This window comes from Vulpes lagopus, chromosome 16 (assembly GCF_018345385.1).
Source record: "Vulpes lagopus strain Blue_001 chromosome 16, ASM1834538v1, whole genome shotgun sequence".
Lineage (NCBI taxonomy): Eukaryota > Metazoa > Chordata > Mammalia > Carnivora > Canidae > Vulpes > Vulpes lagopus.
The window spans coordinates 61,547,063-61,566,602 of record NC_054839.1 but is presented as its reverse complement, the minus strand read 5'-3'; the positions used below and the strand labels follow the sequence as shown (position 1 = coordinate 61,566,602).

Sequence of the window (19,540 nt, the reverse complement as noted above, 5' to 3'; positions counted from 1 at the left end):
TCCTTATTAACCATTCATAGCTACAGCACAGAAGCACTTATATTTATAATGGCCTCCTATCACCAAGAAAAGTTGAGACCTGAGTATTAACTTCTGTTTTAAAAGACAGCAGAAAGAAACAGCACCTTTGGGGAAGGATTTCTACCCAAAATGACAACATTTTAAAAAATCTGTGCTCAAAGAGATAGCTTCAGACATCCGTAGAACATACTTATGATGCACCCCAAGGAAATGTGAGGGGGTTGGCAGGCACACACAGGTCCTGATGGGTCCTTGCAGATAAGATTGGAGTGATCGATCGCAAGAAAGCAATGACAGATGTCCTGGACTCGCCTGTGCCGGCCCCTCGGTGGAGTCGGGCCTGAGGGACCAAGCATCACACATGCCATTCCTTCTTGCTCACTGATGTGATTAGCACCTCTTGGAAATAGAGGCGGGTTCTTTTCTGACTGAGCACGCGGCAGATAAGCCAGGTGAGACACAGACTGGAGTGGCATGCCCTGAGCATGTTCCAGGAGTGGGAGCCGACGGGGGTAAATCCCCACAGAGCAAATGAGAGGCAGGAGAGTCGCCTTCCCTCAAAGAGAACAGATCTGGTCAGCAGTTGTCGGGGCAGAGGTGGCAGTTTTAATTGGGGCGGAAGGGTCATTGCATCCCAGGGAGGCAGCATCCTCAGGGCCCTGGAAGGTTCCAAGTGCCCTCAGGTGCGCCCCCCCCCCCAGAGGAGTGCAGAGGTTGTAGTGTGTTTTACCAACCCGATTCCGTGGGCGGCGTGGACATTCCACGCATACACACTTGGAGGGGGTGGCTGCGCAGGAAAGTGGCTGGAGCTGGTCCTTCCCACGGGCACGGGGGATGAGGTTGCCTGCTCGCTGCCTTGGAGCTGGCAGTGGGGGTGGCCAGGGAGCCATGCTGCCGCCTCCTGGGTTCTCTTAATCCTGCTGGGGCCCAGCGGGTGGCCCGAGAAGCCTGAATTGCGGGTTGGTTCCTGGCTGGCCTGCTGTGTATACGAAGTGGATGAGCCTTGTTAGCCAGGGAGTCTTTGCAGGCAGCTCTTGCTGAAGTCAAGCCAAGCTGGTCCAAGGGAAAACAAAGCTGCAGGAAACATGGAACTTTCTTACACCTTCTTGGAAATGCAAGTCATGTTGCCCAGGAAATCCTTGTCTCCCCTGGGGTGCCGCGCACCGCCAGCTCCGGAGCTGCAGGAGAGGCCGCTGCTGTCGGTCCCGGAAGGCGAGTGTCACCCTCCCTGCCCCGAGGCGGGTTCCTGGGAGCGCACGTGGCCGAAAGGAGACCGCGCTGGGCTCCGCGCTGGGCTCCGGAGGCGGAGGTGCTTACGTGCGGGCTCCTGCACACGCCGGCCGGGCTGGGGGCCGCTGAGGGCACGCGTGGGGCCGTGTGCAGAGGTCCTCGGTGCCGAATGCAGTGTGATGAGCGAGAGGGTGCCCATTGGCTGGAAGCATGTAGGTAAACAAGGGCAGGTCCGTATGCAGCGGGTGCAGCCTCCCGGCTTGGCCCCGAACAGAGGGGAGTCTGCGGTGGCAGCGGGCGGGAGGAGCCCCCTGCTTGTGGGGACACTTGTACAGTGTCGCCTCCCACCTGCCCAGGCAGCCTGGTGCCTGTGAACTGCTTGCTCTGTGTCAGGGGGCCCGGGACGCGGTGATGGAGAAGGCGGGGGGCAAGCCGTCCTTCCTGGCGACCCTGGGTGACCCGCAGGTGACCCTAGTGTCGGTGCACAAGCGGTGGTCCTTCAGGAGGCCCCCTGGGGCCCTGGGGCTCCACCAGGCCAGTGCCCGAGGAGGAGGAGGAGGGCAAGTTGTCACAGAAGGGTTTGAATGGAGCGCGGGGCGTCAGTGGCGATCAGGTCAGTGCGCTGCAGACGCTGCGGAGCCCCCGGGGCCTTGGACGGGTTGCACGGCCCCTGGACGCTTCTCCCCGGGGACCAGGGGACTAGGGGACCAGGGGCCCAGGGCAGCCGGCGGGGAGGGAGCCCGGGGAGGGAGCCCGGCCGGGTGGCCTCCGGAGGCACAGCCGTCTGGCAACCCGGGGCGTTGCTGCTCAGGGTCCAGGGTATTTTGTAAGCCTCTGCGGAGCCAAAGTTTTCCGAAGGCAGGTCAGACAAAAATGGGTTTTCTCCTCTCTTGTTTTTTAAAATGTGTACAGTGTTCTGTCAATCTCCACATTTCAACTAAATAAATATTTTGAGCATGGTGCTGCAAAAACAAAGCAGCTCTTCTTAAGCAAATGAAAGTTTTGTTAACCCAAAGGTCAGGTCATGTTTAAAAGTAGGGCAGTGTAACGTTTTACAAAAGTAGTGGCTTTTAGTAGCCTTTCTGGGTTGAGACTGGGGGTTCGTGGGCTCTTTTTTATTGACAAAGGCAGATGGAAAGAAATACCAGTTAGATACAAAGGAATATTTTCATGAGTTTTTGCTTTGCCCCTTTAAGAGTTTTGTTTCTTCTGGCTTTTATTGTTTAAAAAGTCCCAAAAGCTAAAGGAAATTTTGTCAAAAGAGATTTTTGAAATGTGCTACACAAGAGATTTACAGCTGTTGAAGGAAATTTATGAATGTCTCTTATGCAGTGCATGGTCAGCTTTTGTATTTTTTAGTTGAGCGTCTAAGATAGCAAAATATTAAATTTGGAGGAGGGGAGGGAGGATGCCTGACATTATTTTAAAATGTTCAGACTACTGCTTTATAAAATCTAGCCTGTGTCTATTTGAATGTGAAATAGTTTAATTTTTAATGGCCAGTACTAAACTGGCATGAGTAGAGGAGCAATCTGAACCTGGCGGGGGGGCCCTTGAGGAAGGAGGACCCAAATGGGTGCTGGGGTAGAGGCTGTGGTCCTGACGGTCTGGTGCAGATCTGCGCCCTGCCGTTGCTGGGCTGGGGGACCTGGCAGGAGAGTCTGACTCCTCCAGCCTCAGATTCCCCACTGCAAAGTGGAATCCTAAGTCCTGACCTGTGGGATTGTGAAAGCACTTGGTAGAGTGCTGTAGAAACGCAAAGTGGAGCGGTTTCTGCCCAAAGTGGGATATTCAGTAGAATTCCCAACTCAAGATGTGTTCAGTGCTCTCTCTTTTTTTTTTTTTTAAAGATTTTATTTATTTATTCATGAGAGACCCAGAGAGAGAGAGAGGCAGAGACACAGGCAGAGGGAGAAGCAGGCTCCATGCACCAGGAGCCCGATGTGGGATTCGATCCCGGGTCTCCAGGATCGCGCCCTGGGCCAAAGGCAGGCGCCGAACCGCTGCGCCACCCAGGGATCCCAGCAACTATTTTTTTCTAAAGCTCTGATTATAAGTAATATGTGCTCATTATACAAAACAAATTTAAGATGAAGCAAGGGGAATAGAGAAAAGTTATTAGGAAGAAAACGTAAGCAAGCATATGCTCCAGCCATATATGTGAACATGTATCTATTTATTTATTTACAAGTATAGGACCAGATGGTACCTAATATTCTATACCTTACATTTTTTTACTTAATATTTTGTGGACATATACCACACACATATGAGATAGATATATATTTACATCTATATACACATCTATTTCATCAGTTTTAACTGCAGTCCCACTTTAGGGTTATCTTTTGAAAGAATTTAAATGAGTTATTCTCAAATGGGGAAACTTTGTAGTAGCTGGTTTAGGATGATAAGAACCCAGCTAAGGTTATTTGTAACTGAGTACTTGTTCCATACCAACAGGGCATTGACTGAAAGTCTATCATAAATTAAACTTTGAATCTACTTGAGAGTTACACTATTTAGTACTTGGTATGAATTTTTGATCATGGCCATTCTAACAGGCCAGAGGTATTATCTCGTTGTGGTTTTGATTTGTATTTCTCTGCTAATTAACGATGTTGAGCACCTTTGTATGTACCTGTTGCCATTTGTATGTCTTCTTTGGAGAAATATCTACTCTTTTCCTCTTCCTATTTTTTAATTGTGTGTGTGTATAAATATAAATATATAAAAATTAATGCACATGTACATATATTTTGTCATTGAATTTTATGAAATTTTTATGTATTTTGGTTGTTAACCCCTTATCAGATATGTAGTTTGCAAATAGTTTTTCCCATTCCATGTGTTGTCTTTTCGTTTTGTTGATGGTTTCTTTGCTGTGCAGAAACTAGCTTGATGTGGTCCCACTTGTTTATTTTTTCTTTTCTTGCTGTGCTTTGTCATATCCAAAAAAATCATTGCCAGGATCCATCTCAGGGAGCTTTTTCCCTGTTTTCTTCTAGAGTTATATGGTTTCTGGTCTTCTATTTAAGTCTTTAATCCAGGGACTCCTGGGTGGCTCAGCAGTTGAGCCTCTGCCTTCGGCCCAGGACATGATCCTGGAGACCCAGATCAAGTCCCGCATCAGGCTCCCTGCATGGAGCCTGCTTCTCCCTCTGCCTGTGTCTCTGCCTCTCTCTCTCTCTCTCTCATGAATAAATACATAACATCTTAAAAAAAAATAAGTCCTTAATCCATTAGGGTTAATTTTCATGAATAGTGTAAGATATGCGTTCATTTTCATTCTTTTACATGTGAATATCCAATTTCTCCAGCGCCATTTGTTGAAGAGATTATCTTTTTTCCTCCATTGTGTATTGGCTCTTTTATTTATCTATTTTTGTTTTTTATTGGCCCTTTTATTAAATATTACTTGACTATACATTATTTTTTTTAAAGTTTTTTTAAAAATCTGCATTTCTTTTTCTGAGGATTATTTTTAGTATCAAGTTCCTATTGTACAATATAGGGTAGTATACACTATAAATATGTGTTTACACCTAAGTCTTTCAAGGGAATATATTTAGTTTTGTATTGAGCTGATTATGCCTATGATTCTAAGCAAAAACTTAAATTCACTAGCCATTATAGAATACAATTTTATGATAAAATACTAGCTGCATTATTTCACCAAATCTCGACAGCCATATGGAATTTATCAGTAATAATAATTAGCAAAAATAATCCTGAGTTCATTGACTTCTGTCATATAATTATCTGAGTTAATAGTGTGACATTTCTTCCAACCCGTGGTACTCTTGCACATATTTAATGTAAGGTCTCTACATTGTGATTTTATAATTCTGGGAAATGACATAAGGAAATTATGACCGTATGATTCTGACTTAGACTGTTTCATTCAAATGTAAAAACATATTTGAAGATGTTGACAGTTGCTCTGTAGTGACAGGCCTGTAAAAATTTCTTTGATAGGAGGGGTTTGAAATACAGTATTATCAGAAAAGATTCTGAAGCAGAAAAAAAATGCTGTTGATTTGGTAAATGTCTGGTGGAATAATTGTTGCTATAAACTTAAGTTAAAAGCAACAAAATTCTCTGAAATGGATAATAGTAAGGCTGTTTGGAACGAGATTGTGAACAGGTTTTCTGAGGTAATAATTGTGAAGCGCTTCTTGGAGAGATCTTATGGTTTGTGCATTCCTAAATTTTATTTTGTCATATGTAGAAAACAACATGCATTGTATGTATATATTGAGACTGGTTAACTTTATTCACTTTTCCTCCCAAACAAATAATGGATATCCTGCATCCAGTTTCTCAGTAAGAGTTAATACTTTTCCCTGCTGTGGTCAAGAGAAGGAAACAGGCAATTTATTTGCCCAGAATTTTCCAGAAAGTACAGTCAGCACCGGAGCTGGGGTGGCCCTGAAGGCCAGAGATCCAGGGGTCGCACACACAGCCCAGGCACATGGTTGGCCCTTATCAGTGTCTGAATTAATGCCAGAGTTTTGGTTAGTTTGTTTTTTCAGCAGATAAAATTTAAATAACAGTTGCTGGAAGCTCTTTCTGGACCTTGGTGAATCATCATGAAAAAACAGTTTGAAGGGGTTGGAGTGGGGTTTGGGGGAATATGTACACTAGTTTTAATGGTTAGTTTTCCCTATCAGTTAAATGGTGGAAACACTAAGTTCCCTGTCTACTTTCTTGGGCCACTTTTGAGGACCAAAGACCAAATGTTTGTCTTCCTAGTCATTGATTTTCAGAATTTATGATGCGGATGTTAGCTTTTTAAATCCGTTCAGCTTTCAGGCCTTCCTGCCAAACTGTAGAATGGGCATCATTACTACCCTATTTTACCCCTAACTAAAAAAGACCAAGGCTCTGATTTGCTCAGACATGACTAGAATTCATACCCAAGACTGTCTGTGAATTCACAGCAAGTAAGGAGGACAGATATTTTTTTTTAAGATTTTATTTATTCATGAGAGACCCAGAGAGAGAGGCAGAGACACAGGCAGAGGGAGAAGCAGGCTCCATGCGGGGAGCCTGACTGGAACTTGATCTCGGGTCTCCAGGATCAGGCCCTGGGCTGAGGGCAGCTCTAAACTGCTGAGCCACCCAGGCTGCCTGAAGGACAGATATTTAAATAAATATGTGAAAATGTTTTTTAGAGCATAAAGCCATGTACAGGTATACCATCAAGGCATCATTGTTGTCCTCTTTATCACAATGATTAATATTATTGTTGTTTATATTGTGTGGTTTAACAAGATAACTCTTCGCCTTAGATAAACCAAAAAACCACATTTGTTTTCAGGTAAAAACGTGACACTTGTTTGCTTTTTTAATTTCAGTGGAAAACATACAGTCTCACCCAGAGATCATTTGATGTATTAATACATATGTATATACTCCATTTGATGTATTAATATACATAAGTAAATACTCCCTATACATGGGATACATACAGGTTTAAGGAGACCTTGATCCTTCCTCAGTAGGGGTTTTAGAGACCGAGGCCCATCTGCCTATGGTGTTTTGTGGGAGATCTTTTCTTGAGGCAACAGTCTCTTCCACCCCTCCCTCCCTGCGAACCTCTGATATGCAGAGATTTCTCAGATAAGAACAGGGCCTGGCAATGACTCATTCATACTCTGGATCCAGGAAGATGTAGAAGGTCCCAGAACCACTGCCACCTCTCCTCGTGTCCTGCCTCCTCTTGAAGTGTGTGGCCTTGAGTGTATTTGCAGCTAGGAATATTGGAGAAAGCAGAGTAAGTGCTGATACTCTGCTGTACTTTTCTAAACTGCCAGAGACAGCTAGGGGTGACCTCCTAAGGGACCTAGGCTCAGGCTCAGTGCCCCTGGCGGCTCCTCTGCCCCCTCACTGTGCTCACTCACTTAGGGCAGGTGAGGTGTAACTCTTTTTCCATGTTTTCTGCATTTTGCTTTTTTTTTTTTTTTTTTTTTTGCATTTTGCTTTTTCTGCATTGTAGTCTCTTTCGGTAATTAGCATGACTAAAAGGAAAATGTAACCTTAAATATTGTTTTAGAAAAATAGCCCGCTGGACTTTTGAGCTGGATTTAAATCCTAGCTGTTATTCAGATTGATTTGTGACCTTTGATAAGTCTGAGTCCCTTTCAACAGTAAAATGGTGATAAGAATACCTATTTGTAGAATTATCTTGAGCATTAGGGCTATAAAAGCCATCCTCATAAAATAACACTGAGAATCATTAACTGTTTGCTCTTACTGGATCTGCATACATATGAAAAAGCCAGGACTTCTCTGTATTTTGAATTCCATGAAAGTTCAGGCACATATTGTTATGTTGGGTGGCCGTTAAACGCTGGAAGAGTTGCACATTTGTAACTCAACGCAGGAGCATGGTTTGCCTCCTGAGTTAAGGGTGTTACACACCCTTCAGAGTGGAAGACGTCTGGAGGGTAAGTGAGCCAGTGGTATCCTTAAGGATGATGAGGATCCAAGTGTAACTAAGAGATCTCAAAGGTGGCTAGTGTGTCCTTGTATTGTACACATAGAGGACTTGCTCCTTGATTTGTGATCACAGACACTTTCTGTAAGGCAGTCATTTCTGGGCTTTGCAATTTCAGTCTGGTTATGAAACCCTTCATCCAAACATGGCACCCCATTTCCAATTCCTTTATACCAGTCTGGCCTATTTACAAATCGTAGTTACTTAGGGAATCAGCTGTTTATATTTCTTTATCCGACTTTTCTTTTACAAGCCCTGGCACTCACAGCAAATGCCATGTGGCCTGGGTGTGTAGACAATAGCAAGGAATTGAAATTCATGTTTGGATTCTCCTCTGTGGAATTCCTCCCACTACCTGTGTTGCCAGACCCTTCTAATCCTGATGGCCACTGTACTAATAGTTTGTTAAAAATTCAAAACCTAAAAAATTAAAAAAAAATTGAAAAAATTCAAAACCTAGCAAAAGTTCTTCCCCAACCTGTTTGGCTTGCCAAAGAAGTCCCAGACATCTGTCCTCAAGAAGTACACAATTTTGTGAGAATTAGGCAACACTGGGGTTCCCTAAGATTTTCCCTGGATACAGTTCTTCTCTGGACCCCCTCTCAAATATCCATGATTGCTTGATGAGCCCTTAAACCTCAACCTGTTGGTTTGTTTGAACTAATTAGAGTTTTTTCCCCCAAAGATCCTCTTAATTGAAGAATGGAACACACACACCTTGTGTATATACTTAAAGACTATTCACATATCCAGCAACTGTTATGAGATTGCAAATAAACCAACAGAGATTCTGGTGTTTCATGAAGTTGTGTTGCATGCAAAGCTTTATCTTTCGTAACTACTTGTCTTTTAGAAACCTGCCTGTCTAGAAGGGGGACCTCTGAGTATTGTTTGCTACAAACAAATAGCTTCCAATGCTTCTGCAAACCTTTTTGGCAGGAGCATAGAATCCTTAATCCCGGGATTAAGAGCTAGCATTGTGGCTTGGAGTTTGGTGAGTTTTAGCTAGACCCACCTAGGACCAAGCAAAATAAGTTGGATAGTAAATCATTAAGGATTTGTTTTGCCAACAGACTTGGTGATTGGGGGTTGTGTCTGGTTTTAAGGAGGCAGTTCTGCTTATTAAGATCCTATATTAAAGTGAGCATTCTCGAATATCTTAGTTTTTCTTTCATCTTTTTCAATTAAACAAGTATTTAATACCAGTTACAATCAAGTCGCTGTTCTAGATTTCCTTTATACTTGTTATTTTAATTTTTAAACTGATTATTTTTTAGCATTTGGTCATGCATGTACATTATCCAATAGGTCAGACACTAAAAAGTAACTCTTCCTACTCCTGTGCCTCAGCTCCAAATACTCCTCAATCTCCATACCAGTTTCTTTTTTTTTTTTTTTTCTCCATACCGGTTTCTTACCTATTTTCTGAGAGATAGTCCGTGCATATGCAATCAGCTACGTGGATAATATTCTTTTTCTTACAAATAGTGCTAGCATGCTATGATAGACCGACTTTGGTGGCCTTCCTAATAGACTCTGCCTCCTCGTATTTAAGCCCTTAAATAATTCCCTCCTGGATTGGCTGGTCTTGGCCATGTGACTGGCTTTGGCTAAAGGTGAGTTAGCAAGTGTGATGCACACAGAGGCTTGGTAAGTGCTAATGCATTGGGACTTGTTCTCTGGGAATGCTCACTATTGGGACACTGCCTCTCAGAACCCAGAAACCAGCTACCCGAGGTACCCCGGTACACCGGGTACCCCGGTGAGGTACCTGACCTAGCCACGTGGAGAGGCTTCATGGAAGAGAACTGAGGTCCCTGCCCACGGCTTCCAGTCAGTAGCCAGCATCAATTTGCCAGCCATGTGACGCACAAGCCATCTTCGTGGAAGTGGCTCCTCCAGCCCCATTGTGCCATGGCAGAGACCAGCTTTCCCTACTGAGCGGTGTCCAAATTGAAACTCTGTGAGCGGTCTTCTGAGCCACTAGATTTGGTTTGCATGCAGCAACAGAAAACTGAAACACTGCATTCACCCTGTATTCTGTGTCCTGCTTTTTTTCACTGGCTGATATATTTGATAATCTATTTCAGTATATATAGAGTTACCTCATTCCTTTTTAAAGAGCTGGATATTTGTTCTTTGTATAGCTGTGTAGTAATTGAATTAATCAGCCTCTTATTGAGGGACATTTATGTTTCCAGTTCTTTGCAGTATTTAATACCCTTGCTGCATGCTTGCTTTTATACATATACAAATATATTTATTGAGTAAATTCTTAGAGATGGAGTTGCTGGGTCAAAGAATAGTTGGATCTGTCATTTTAATGTGCATTGCCAGGTTGCCCTCCTGAGAGGTTACACCCCCACCCCCTCTAGGGAATGGGCTGACAGTGCCAGCCAGTACTTCAGGGCTGTTGGAATGTCACATTCCTGCCTTTCTGTTGTTTCTGCGTCTGTTGAAAAGGCATTTGCATTTCCTTTTTGATGGACTGCCTTTTTTTATGTTTGATTGTTGGCCTTTTTCTTCCTAGAAGGAGCTCTTTATATTTTAAGGAAATGAGCTCTTAATACAAAGTAAAATCTTTCTCCCCCACCATTTCTCATTTATCTTTTTCTTTGGTCATAGCAATGTTTTCTCTAATTGTGGTTAGATTTATCAGTCTTCTGTAGCTTTTGAATATTTTTAATTTTCTGTTTCTTTTTTCATATTTAGATTTTCCCCTGCCTGAGATTATAATGGGTATTTTCCTGTGTTTTCTTGTAGTACTATTACTCTTTTGCTTTTTACATCTTCATCTCTGAGCTCTCTGAAATATCTCTTGATATATAGGTTCCAAATTCCGTTTCTCCCAATTGTCCTTTAATACTCTTGTGCTGTGTCATCCTTATCAGATACTGCATTTCCATATTTATGCCACAGGTAGTTTCAGTATACTTATTTAATGCAGTAAATCTTTTTTGAGTTGCTATCCCATGAATTACTTAATTATTTCCATTTTTCTCTACTATTTTAGGAAATACCATAGTGAATATTGTTTAAAACAATTCTTTAGGGCAGCCCCAGTGACCCAGCGGTTTAGCGCCGCCTTCAGCCCAGGGCCTGATCCTGGAGACCGGGGATCGAATCCCAGGTCGGGCTCCCTGCATGGAGCCTGCTGCTCCCTCTGCCTGTGTCTCTGCCTCTCTCTCTCTCTCTCTCTCTCTCTCTCTCTCTGTGTGTGTGTGTGTCTCATGAATAAATAAAATCTTTAAAAAAAAACACAATTCTTTATAATTATTAATCCCAGGCATGTTTAGGATTTCCTTTGCAGATGTATAAATGAACATTTATAGTTAGTTTTAAAAATCATTTTAACTTTCATTTTGCTGAGCTGCTCAAAAGCTGATGTTGTTTTATACCCTGGGATACAGATCAATCCACGTAACAGATTCATGTGGAGATGTAAGGATTGTGAAAGCACAGACGATGACATGCTTTTTGATCATGTGCTGTATAGAAAGGCCTGTTCCGGAATTTCAGAGCATGTAATAGTACCAGTATAAAAACTATATGTACTCAGGAGTGTGGGGAGGCTGGGACCCTGTGAAAGGAAGATTGGGTTTTGTTCATAGAATGGCTGAAGCCACATGATGATGGGAAGACAGAAATCAGGAAATCATGCTTGTACTCTGGTACATTAAGAAAATGCATCCATTTAATTTCTGGAAGTCCTGTCTCGGACTTCTGGGGGCGGAGGGTGGGGGGTGCGGGCAGTGACACTCAATGGAGGCAGGCCTCGGAGGTTCCTCAGGCTTTCCCGCTCCTGCCCCTCTTGGTTTCAGCCACTCTGTGCTCGTTTCCCCTGGCTCACCAAACACACTTCCAGACCTTTTATCACAGGCATATGGTCTGACTCCACAGGGCCCGGAGGTCTGCATTTGGAACACGTGCCCAGTGGTTGTTAAATTTAACCCCTGCTAAGAGAATGAGACGGATAGCACCCCTGGAGAGACAGAATCCAGGTGCTTGCCGTCCTCCATACGTGCACTGCAGCAGGATCCCCAGAGTTCAAGCTCAGAGCACCAAGTTCTGCAGGGAGATTGCAGGTCGCAGCAGAGGTGCTGTTGTGCTCGTTCTGTGTGCGTGAGCCTGCATCACGCTCTCTTCCTTCCCTAGAGAGACCTCCACATTGTCTAGGTTAGGAAACACGTCTTGCCAAGGTGGGCAGTTGACATCTGGGTTCACAGCTGCAGACTGTTCAAGCCGAAAGAAACCCATCAGAACCACTTCATTTGGCCAATAACATGTTTATAGCTTTCTTTCCCTGCATTTTCTGACCATAAACTCTCAGGACCTTTTGACACAGTGGCATTGTTGTCCATTTTCTCAGTGCCAGACCAGCTGGGATATTTAAGCAAATATTTAGTTTCAAGGATTAAAAAAATGGCATTTCTTTTCCTTTTAGATCCTGTCTAAACTGTCTTTGCCCACTCGTGCCTGGGAACCAGTGATGAAGCAGAGCTTCGCCTTTGACAATGTTGGCTACGAAGGTGGTCTGGACAGTGTGTGCCCTCCTCAGACAGCCACCAGCACCATCAGCATTCTGGGTATGACCTGCCAGTCGTGTGTAAGGTCCATTGAGGGCAGGATCTCCAGTTTGAAAGGCATCGTGAGCATTAAGGTTTCCCTGGAACAAGGCAATGCGACTGTGAAGTACATGCCGTCCATTCTGAGCCTGCCGCAGGTTTGCCGTCACATTGAGGACATGGGCTTCGAGGCCAGCGTTGCAGAAGGAAAGGCTGCCTCCTGGCCCTCGAGGTCCTCGCCTGGCCTCGAGGCTGTGGTCAGACTTCGGGTAGAGGGCATGACCTGCCAGTCCTGTGTCAGCTCCATCGAAGGCAAGCTCGGAAAGCTGCAAGGGGTAGCAAGAGTCCGGGTCTCCCTCAGCACCCAGGAGGCAGTCATCACTTACCAGCCTTATCTTATTCAACCCCAGGACCTCAGGGACCATGTAAACGACATGGGGTTTGAAGCTGTCATCAAGAACAGAGTGGCACCCGTAAGCCTGGGACCCATTGATATTGGGCGGTTACAGAGGACCAACCCAAAGATGCCTTTGACTTCTGATAACCAGAATCTCAATAACTCTGAGACCTTGGGCCATCAAGGGAGCCATGTGGTTACCCTGCAGCTGAGAGTCGACGGAATGCACTGTCAGTCTTGTGTCCTGAACATTGAAGAGAATATAGGCCAACTCCCCGGGGTTCAGAATGTACAAGTGTCCTTGGAGAACAGAACAGCCCAAGTACAGTACGACCCTTCTTGTGTCACCGCAGGGGCCCTGCAGAGGGCCATTGAAGCTCTCCCACCAGGGAACTTTAAAGTTTCTCTTCCTGCAGCAGCAGCAGGAAGTGAGACAGGTAACAGGTTTTCTGCATGTGCCGCCCCCGCCCCGAGAACCCCGGCACCGGGCAGGTGCGATACTGTGATGCTCACCATTGCGGGCATGACCTGTGCATCCTGCGTCCAGTCCATCGAAGGCCTGATCTCCCAGAGGGAAGGGGTGCAGCAAATATCTGTCTCTCTGGCTGAAGGGACCGCAGTGGTGCTCTATGATCCCTCTATAATTGGCCCAGAAGAACTCCGAGCTGCCGTCGAGGAGATGGGATTTGAGACTTCAGTCCTCTCTGGTATGTAGTGGCACCCCGGGTCTTCTCCTTTCTCCTTGGGCCTTATGGCAGAGAGCCTGCAGGGTGGCACGGGGGAGCCATCCCAGCTGCTCGCCTGTCGGGTTGGCCAAGTTCCGCAGCGTTTCCCTGTGTGTTGAATGTGTCCGGGTGGGAGAAAGAGAACTTTCTGGCATGTAGATTTTGCCTCTCATGGGGCTGGGACTACATTGCTAAATTCTTTCTTGTTGTTGTTTTTTTTAACTGAAGAGAGCTCTCGATTCTGTGTTCTTTTTAAAAAAGAGCCCTGTGGGACTGTCAGGATCTTCTCTCTCCAGAGGAACCGTCATCACATTCTCAGATTTCTCTGCCGAACAAAACCAGAAAAATAGAACCTTAGTCTCACCACCTGGAGCCCATTCTGTTGAAAGTGGGAATTAATGGGGATTCCATGATGATTTCCTTGGCCTCCTTGACAGCCATGGGGAGAGGCGTGCGTCTCTGCCCTGTGCCGGGGCCCGTGAGCAGGACACGTCCCGCGTGAGCCTGTGAGGGCAGGGGACAGGGATGGGGAGGCCGGGAGGCCGCTCAGTGGGCTGGGGTGGCTGAGAGCAGCCCAGGGGTGAGGACCTGGGAGGGTGACGAGGCAGGCCGGTCAGCGGGTGGGTCAGCGGGTGGGTCAGCGGGTGGCCGCTCCGCGTGGGCCAGCCTGTTGAGCTCAGCTCGGCCTCTAAATGTGAGGAAGCGTCTCTCCAGAGGCAGCACAGGTGAGTTGACACCTGAGCAGTGCAGCGGGGATGGAGGTGGGGGAGGGATGCCTGTGGCTGGGGAGCAAGAGAGGCATTGGAACGACCTTCAGGAACTTGGTCCAGACGAGGGGGTGATGGGGCGGCTGTGGAAGAGAGGGAGGGCCTGCGGCCACAGGTGCTGGGCAGCTGGGTCTGGAGCTCAATTCTGGGGAAGGGGGGCTGGAAGTGCAGTTTCGGGTGGTAGCCATGGGAGGGACAGAGGACAGAAAGGGGGTGTGACCCGGGAAGGGCAGAGGGAGGGCCCTGAAGGTGCTGGTGAGGAAGGAAGGGTGTCTGGAGGAGGAGACTTCCCCAGAGCACCACCCGGGCAGCCTGGAAGTCAAGGGGGGGGGGCTGGGAGGGGGCAGGACACACGTAGCCCAGGAGGGATGGAGGAGGTGGAGGAGATGATGGGTACAGAGGGCGTGCAGTGTGCAGAGAGCCTGGAGGTGACGAGGGGCATCGGATGTGGAGGACAGCTGTGTGGGCGGCTCAGATCCCAGGGAGCGGTGGGGGGGGTGGAACCAGGGTGCTGTGGCCCATGGCCACCCAGCACTAGTGGGGACGTGTGGGCGGGGACCCTCGTCGGTGCTCAGGGCCAGCTGGCGGTGGGCCTCCCGCGGCTGCGGCCTGTGCTTCCCTGCACACACCCTGTAGAGGGTGTGGGTCCGTCACGTGCACTGACTTGGCCCCGTTCTCTGCTCTGTCTTTTGTACCAAGTTTCAGGAAGGAGTTTATTTTTAAACAAAAATCAATAAGGAAAACACAAGGGAACAGTAGATCCTGTACGTAAAAGGTAGGAAATGTAGTAGAGTCATCGTCTACTGTGTTTGTGCGTGGTTTCAAGTCTTTCAACTACAGTCAGGTTGTTGGCAGTAAAAATAAATTTGCATTGAGCTGCATAATCCAGAATAATTGGATTTGACTAAATCTAGAAAGAAAAGGACAGTGATTTTTATTGGCCCGAATGATGAGAATTATGTTTTTAGCCCAAGGGGTGTTTAGTGTACCAGATTTAGCAAATAAAAATGTAGACGCCTAATTAGATTTGAGTTTTAGGTAAACAGTGAATACCGTTTTAGTTTAAGTGTGTCCCATGCAATATTTGGAATATACTTATAAAAAGAAGTTATTTGTTGTTTATCTGAAGTTTAAATTTAGCTGGCTGTTTTGTATTTCATCTGGTGGTCTTAAAATTTAGGATAAACTAGGGGCACCCGGGGGGCTCGGGGGTTGAGCATCTGCCTTTGGCTCAGGTTGTGACCCCGGGGTCCCAGAATCGAGTCCCGCGTTGGGCTCCCCACAGGGAGCCTGCTTCTCCCTCTGCCTGTGTCTCTGCCTCTCTCATGGATACATAAATAAAATCTTTAAAAAATATATAGGATAAACTGTAAGTGTGCTGGTGACTATCTTTAAAGCCACTTAAATGCTAAAAGGCATTATTTGTATTCGATTGGTCATTCTGGTTCAACCAGGAAGAGGAGCTCCTTGAAACGGTCTTCACACCGTGGGATCAGCTTCTCCTCGGGCCCAGCAGCACCCACCAGCACCCAGCAAACAGTAGGGATTTATGAAGGGAGGGAAAGGAAAAGACAAGACTGTGGCAAGCAGGCTCGCAGGGTGGGGGTGGGGGGTGCTTGGTGGTGGGGTTTAATCCAGGGAACTACTGAGGGATGTTAGAGGGAGCTGAACAACCAAACAGGGAAGGGGAAGGAAACCGAGAGGTTACTGCTGGCAGAAGCTGGCACCCTGGGCAGGAGGGTCTGAGGGTGGAGGGCACCACAGGAGCCCAGGGGCCAAGGTGGCCTGGCTTGAGCCAGCAGCCCTAGGGCCAACAGGTGAGGCCGCAGCAGGAGCCGGGCCCCGGCAGACAGATGGGAGATGCCACTGGCTCTCTCTTGCTGTCCTGTTGTACCCTGTACCCCACTTGTGACCTCCCGTTGCCAGATTTAACCAGCAACCAGTTACCAAGGGAGCCTGGGAAAAGTGGTTTTGCAGGATCAGCTCCCTTGATAAAAGGGAAGGGAGAGGGAAGGGAACCATGCGACAGCGTGTAGGCAAGTGGCAGGCGTTGAAGTCCAGCTTATTTGACAGCTAAAAATAAACCTAGACCTGGTTTTTTTTCTAGAAATCAGCCCTGCATTTGTGCAATGGTTTGCACGGTGAGTATTTTTTGAATGAACGAATGAACACATGAGTGAATCTGTGAATACACTGTGAAGACAAGTCATCTGCCACGTGTACCATGTTCCCCCATCCTTGTAAATAAATGGGTAGTGTCACTCTGGGGGCTCTGCTCTCTCCTCCCACCTGTGTTGAGGGTCTTCTGGGTCCCAGGCACTGTGCTGGCTGCCCCGAGGGCTCAGAGGCCATCCAGGACCTGGCCACGTGCGGTTCACACTCTAACAGGGAAGCAGATCAGAGACCCCTCACCCAAGGCAGATTGGAATACATGTGACGGGGAGAGTGTGGGTGGAGCACTCTTGGGATTCAGAAGATGAGGAGAAAACCAGCATCTGGGTGTGGGGCCCCAAAGACTTGGTGGTAGATGTGACGTTGAGCTGGACTTGGGTAAGACTTCAGAATGGATAGGATCTCAGCGGGCAGAAAAGGGCAGGACTGCACCAGACAAGACGGAGGAGACACAGCAGACGCGCCCTGGCGGGAGTCCCTGCCACGTCCTGGGAGCAGTGTCGCTTGGGTGGAACTTGAGTAGAGGTAATAGGCGATGAGGGCAGACAGGCCAGCACCTGGTATAAGCCACCGTCGTGTGTGTCCTGGATTCTGGAAGAGGCTCTGAACTATCTCCCTGCTGTTTTCTTGCCTTTCAGGCTTCCAGTCTGTTCCCTGCCCAGCATTCGCAGTGGTCCTGTTACTCTGTTGATGCACTGAAGGCTTCCTCAGGGTCATCTAGAAGCCCCCTCCCTGACTCCCTGCCTGTCTAACCCCTTTCCAGCCCTCCTGTCGGGCTTGTTCTCACCTCAGGGTCTTGTATTTGTTATCCTGCCTGTCTACAATGCAGGGTGCATCTTCCCCCGGTACCCACATAGTGCACTTCATTTCACATATACTCTTCTGGACTTTTCCCAAAGCATATACTATTTATATTTAGGAATAACATAGATTTGTGTTATACGTGGTGGTTTGGTTGCCTCTTTGACCCTACAGTGTATCATACCATGCTTACCGCTCCGTCCAGAGGTCTGCAACACCACGCTTCATGGCTGCGTAGCATCCGTCGTATGGATACACATGACTTAGTCAATCAGTTTCCCATTGGACTGTTCTCATGTACTTTGTGTTCATGTGATTATAAGTAATACTGATGGACATATCTGATGCTACATTTTATGCACAGACTTAGTTATTTCCTTATGATAAATACCTGAAAGCATAATTACTGGGGGGTCACAGGATATAAACTTTACAAATATCTGTTATGCCTCTACTAAGTGTCAAGCAGCTAGAGGTACTGTTTTTACACTTGATCTTAGCCAAAAGGCCGAGAAGCGATGCTAGAGGTACTGTTTTTGATAATGTCCAGTAGACTTCCAGAAAACCAAATCAATTTATATGCCCACCCATAGTATTAGTGTAGATTGGTAAAGAAAAAGGACTCAGTAGCATGGTCTTGTTTGGGTTTTGTTGGTTCATTTCAATTTTCTTTAGTAATCTCTTGAAGCCCAGAATTTAGGTGAGTTAGATCCCAATGTGGGAGAATGGCAGAGTGCAAATTATAGGTCAGTAGGGGGTAGGAAGTTCTCTGTAATAGTAGAAATGTTATTAAAATTGTGGACCACGATATTTGGATAGAAGGGCAGGTGAACCCAGAAAACAGGTGAGGGGGTTGAACAGGTGCAGGAGGGTTGGACAGGTACAGTGCAGGTTGATGGGTATGGGAGGGATAGAAGGGTGCAGGAGATAGAATGTGGAGAGGTGTGGCCACAATACAGCTTTTATGAATTTAAGATCCAAAGGGCAGAGTCATCTGGAGCAATGCCAGTGTCCAGGAGCATATACCTGTGCTGGTAGGTGAAGTGTGGGCTCTGTAGCAAGAGGTAGAGGGGTCCCGTAAGGCCGGAGTGGTGGAGCGTCTTCACTGAAGGTGCTGCACGGCAATCAGCTGGACTCACAATGAGTAGCAATAGTCTTTAAGCACCTTTCAGAAAATGAGCAAAACATCCCAGGATGCCCAGGACATGAGATTTATTTAGAAGAACTTTAAAGTCCTGGCCTATTGTCAGTACACGTTACTGCCAACTCCTGTCTTCTGCAGCTGTGGATTTTCAAGTAGTGAGAGTTTATTGTTAAATGATATAATTACCTTTTGTATATACTCTTTTTTTTCTTTCGTATATTCTTAAAAGTACTTTCTGTCTCAAAATTGTGTGACTTTGACTTTCTGGAGTGATGAAAACGTTCCAGGTCTGGGTGATTGGTTATATGTGTAGGTACATATGTGGTGGAGAGAACACGGCCCCCAATGGCATCTGCGCCCTCATCCCCAGAACTCAGCAGGGGAGAGGATGGTCTTTTCAGTTTACGGCTGGATCAGCTGGATATCCAAATGGAAAAAAGATTAACCTTCACTCTGACCTCTTAGCCACCCAAAGTTAGGTTGCGGTATGTCAGAGGCCCAGTGTGGAGGTTTACTAAAGTAACAGCTTCTAGAAGAAAGCAGTATGAATATTTTCAGTGTTCAGGCGGACAGATCTGCTCCCGGAGCACAGAACTACTAACCGTTAAAGTTGGTTTAGTTGGTCGCTACGTTGGGCCTCAGTAACATTTAGGACTTGTTCTATCAAAAGAGCCACCATGGGGCATGAGTGCAGATGCAGAGCACGGCCCGGGGCAGGTGGGTGCAGTGTGGACCCCTGACAAGGATCTGGGTCCAGAACACAGACCGGACTCAGCCACACAACGAGGGAAAGGTGAACAACTCAGGAGAGGCGTTTGGGTCCTTTTGATTCTCGTAGAGAGAGAACGAACCTCTGCTAACGAGAGTGGGATACTTACTGGTTAAAGGCACAGATCCTGGGGGTAAAGAGGCCTGGTTTGGAAGCTAGCTTTATTGCTTACTACCTGAGGGGTCGTGGGCACATTTTTAAATTTCTTTAACTCATTTCTTAATCTGTAAGATGGAGATGATAGTCCTGTGAACCACAGAGAGCTGTTTCAAGGAGGTCATCCATGTGCTGAGCAGAGGGCCTGTTGAGTTCTTCTTGTTGTCATCATCTAATTAGAGCACTCATCCAACTGGAAGGTTCCATTCTTGAGCATTGGCATCTTTTCGTATGTCTGCGACTGTGTACCTCTGCCTCTGGTTGTGGGGAGGGCGTGATGGGAGAACCGGC

At 46.6% G+C, this 19,540-nt stretch overlaps 1 protein-coding gene across 6 annotated transcripts in view; it reads left to right on the top strand.

Annotated features, from left to right (window-relative positions):
- Positions 1–19,540, top strand: part of ATP7B (ATPase copper transporting beta) — a 64,726-nt gene that overhangs the window by 18,044 nt on the left and 27,142 nt on the right. For 2 of the 6 annotated variants that reach the window (XM_041731377.1, XM_041731376.1), the window contains exons 1-2: positions 1,261–1,463; positions 12,198–13,422. In XM_041731377.1, the coding sequence (XP_041587311.1) occupies positions 1,431–1,463; positions 12,198–13,422 (1,258 nt within the window). In that variant the 5' untranslated portion in view covers positions 1,261–1,430. Of the gene's footprint in view, positions 1–857; positions 1,234–1,260; positions 1,464–1,499; positions 1,865–12,197; positions 13,423–19,540 lie in introns of those variants that run through there. The other 4 variants (XM_041731380.1, XM_041731378.1, XM_041731381.1 and 1 more) reach the window with 3 other exon arrangements.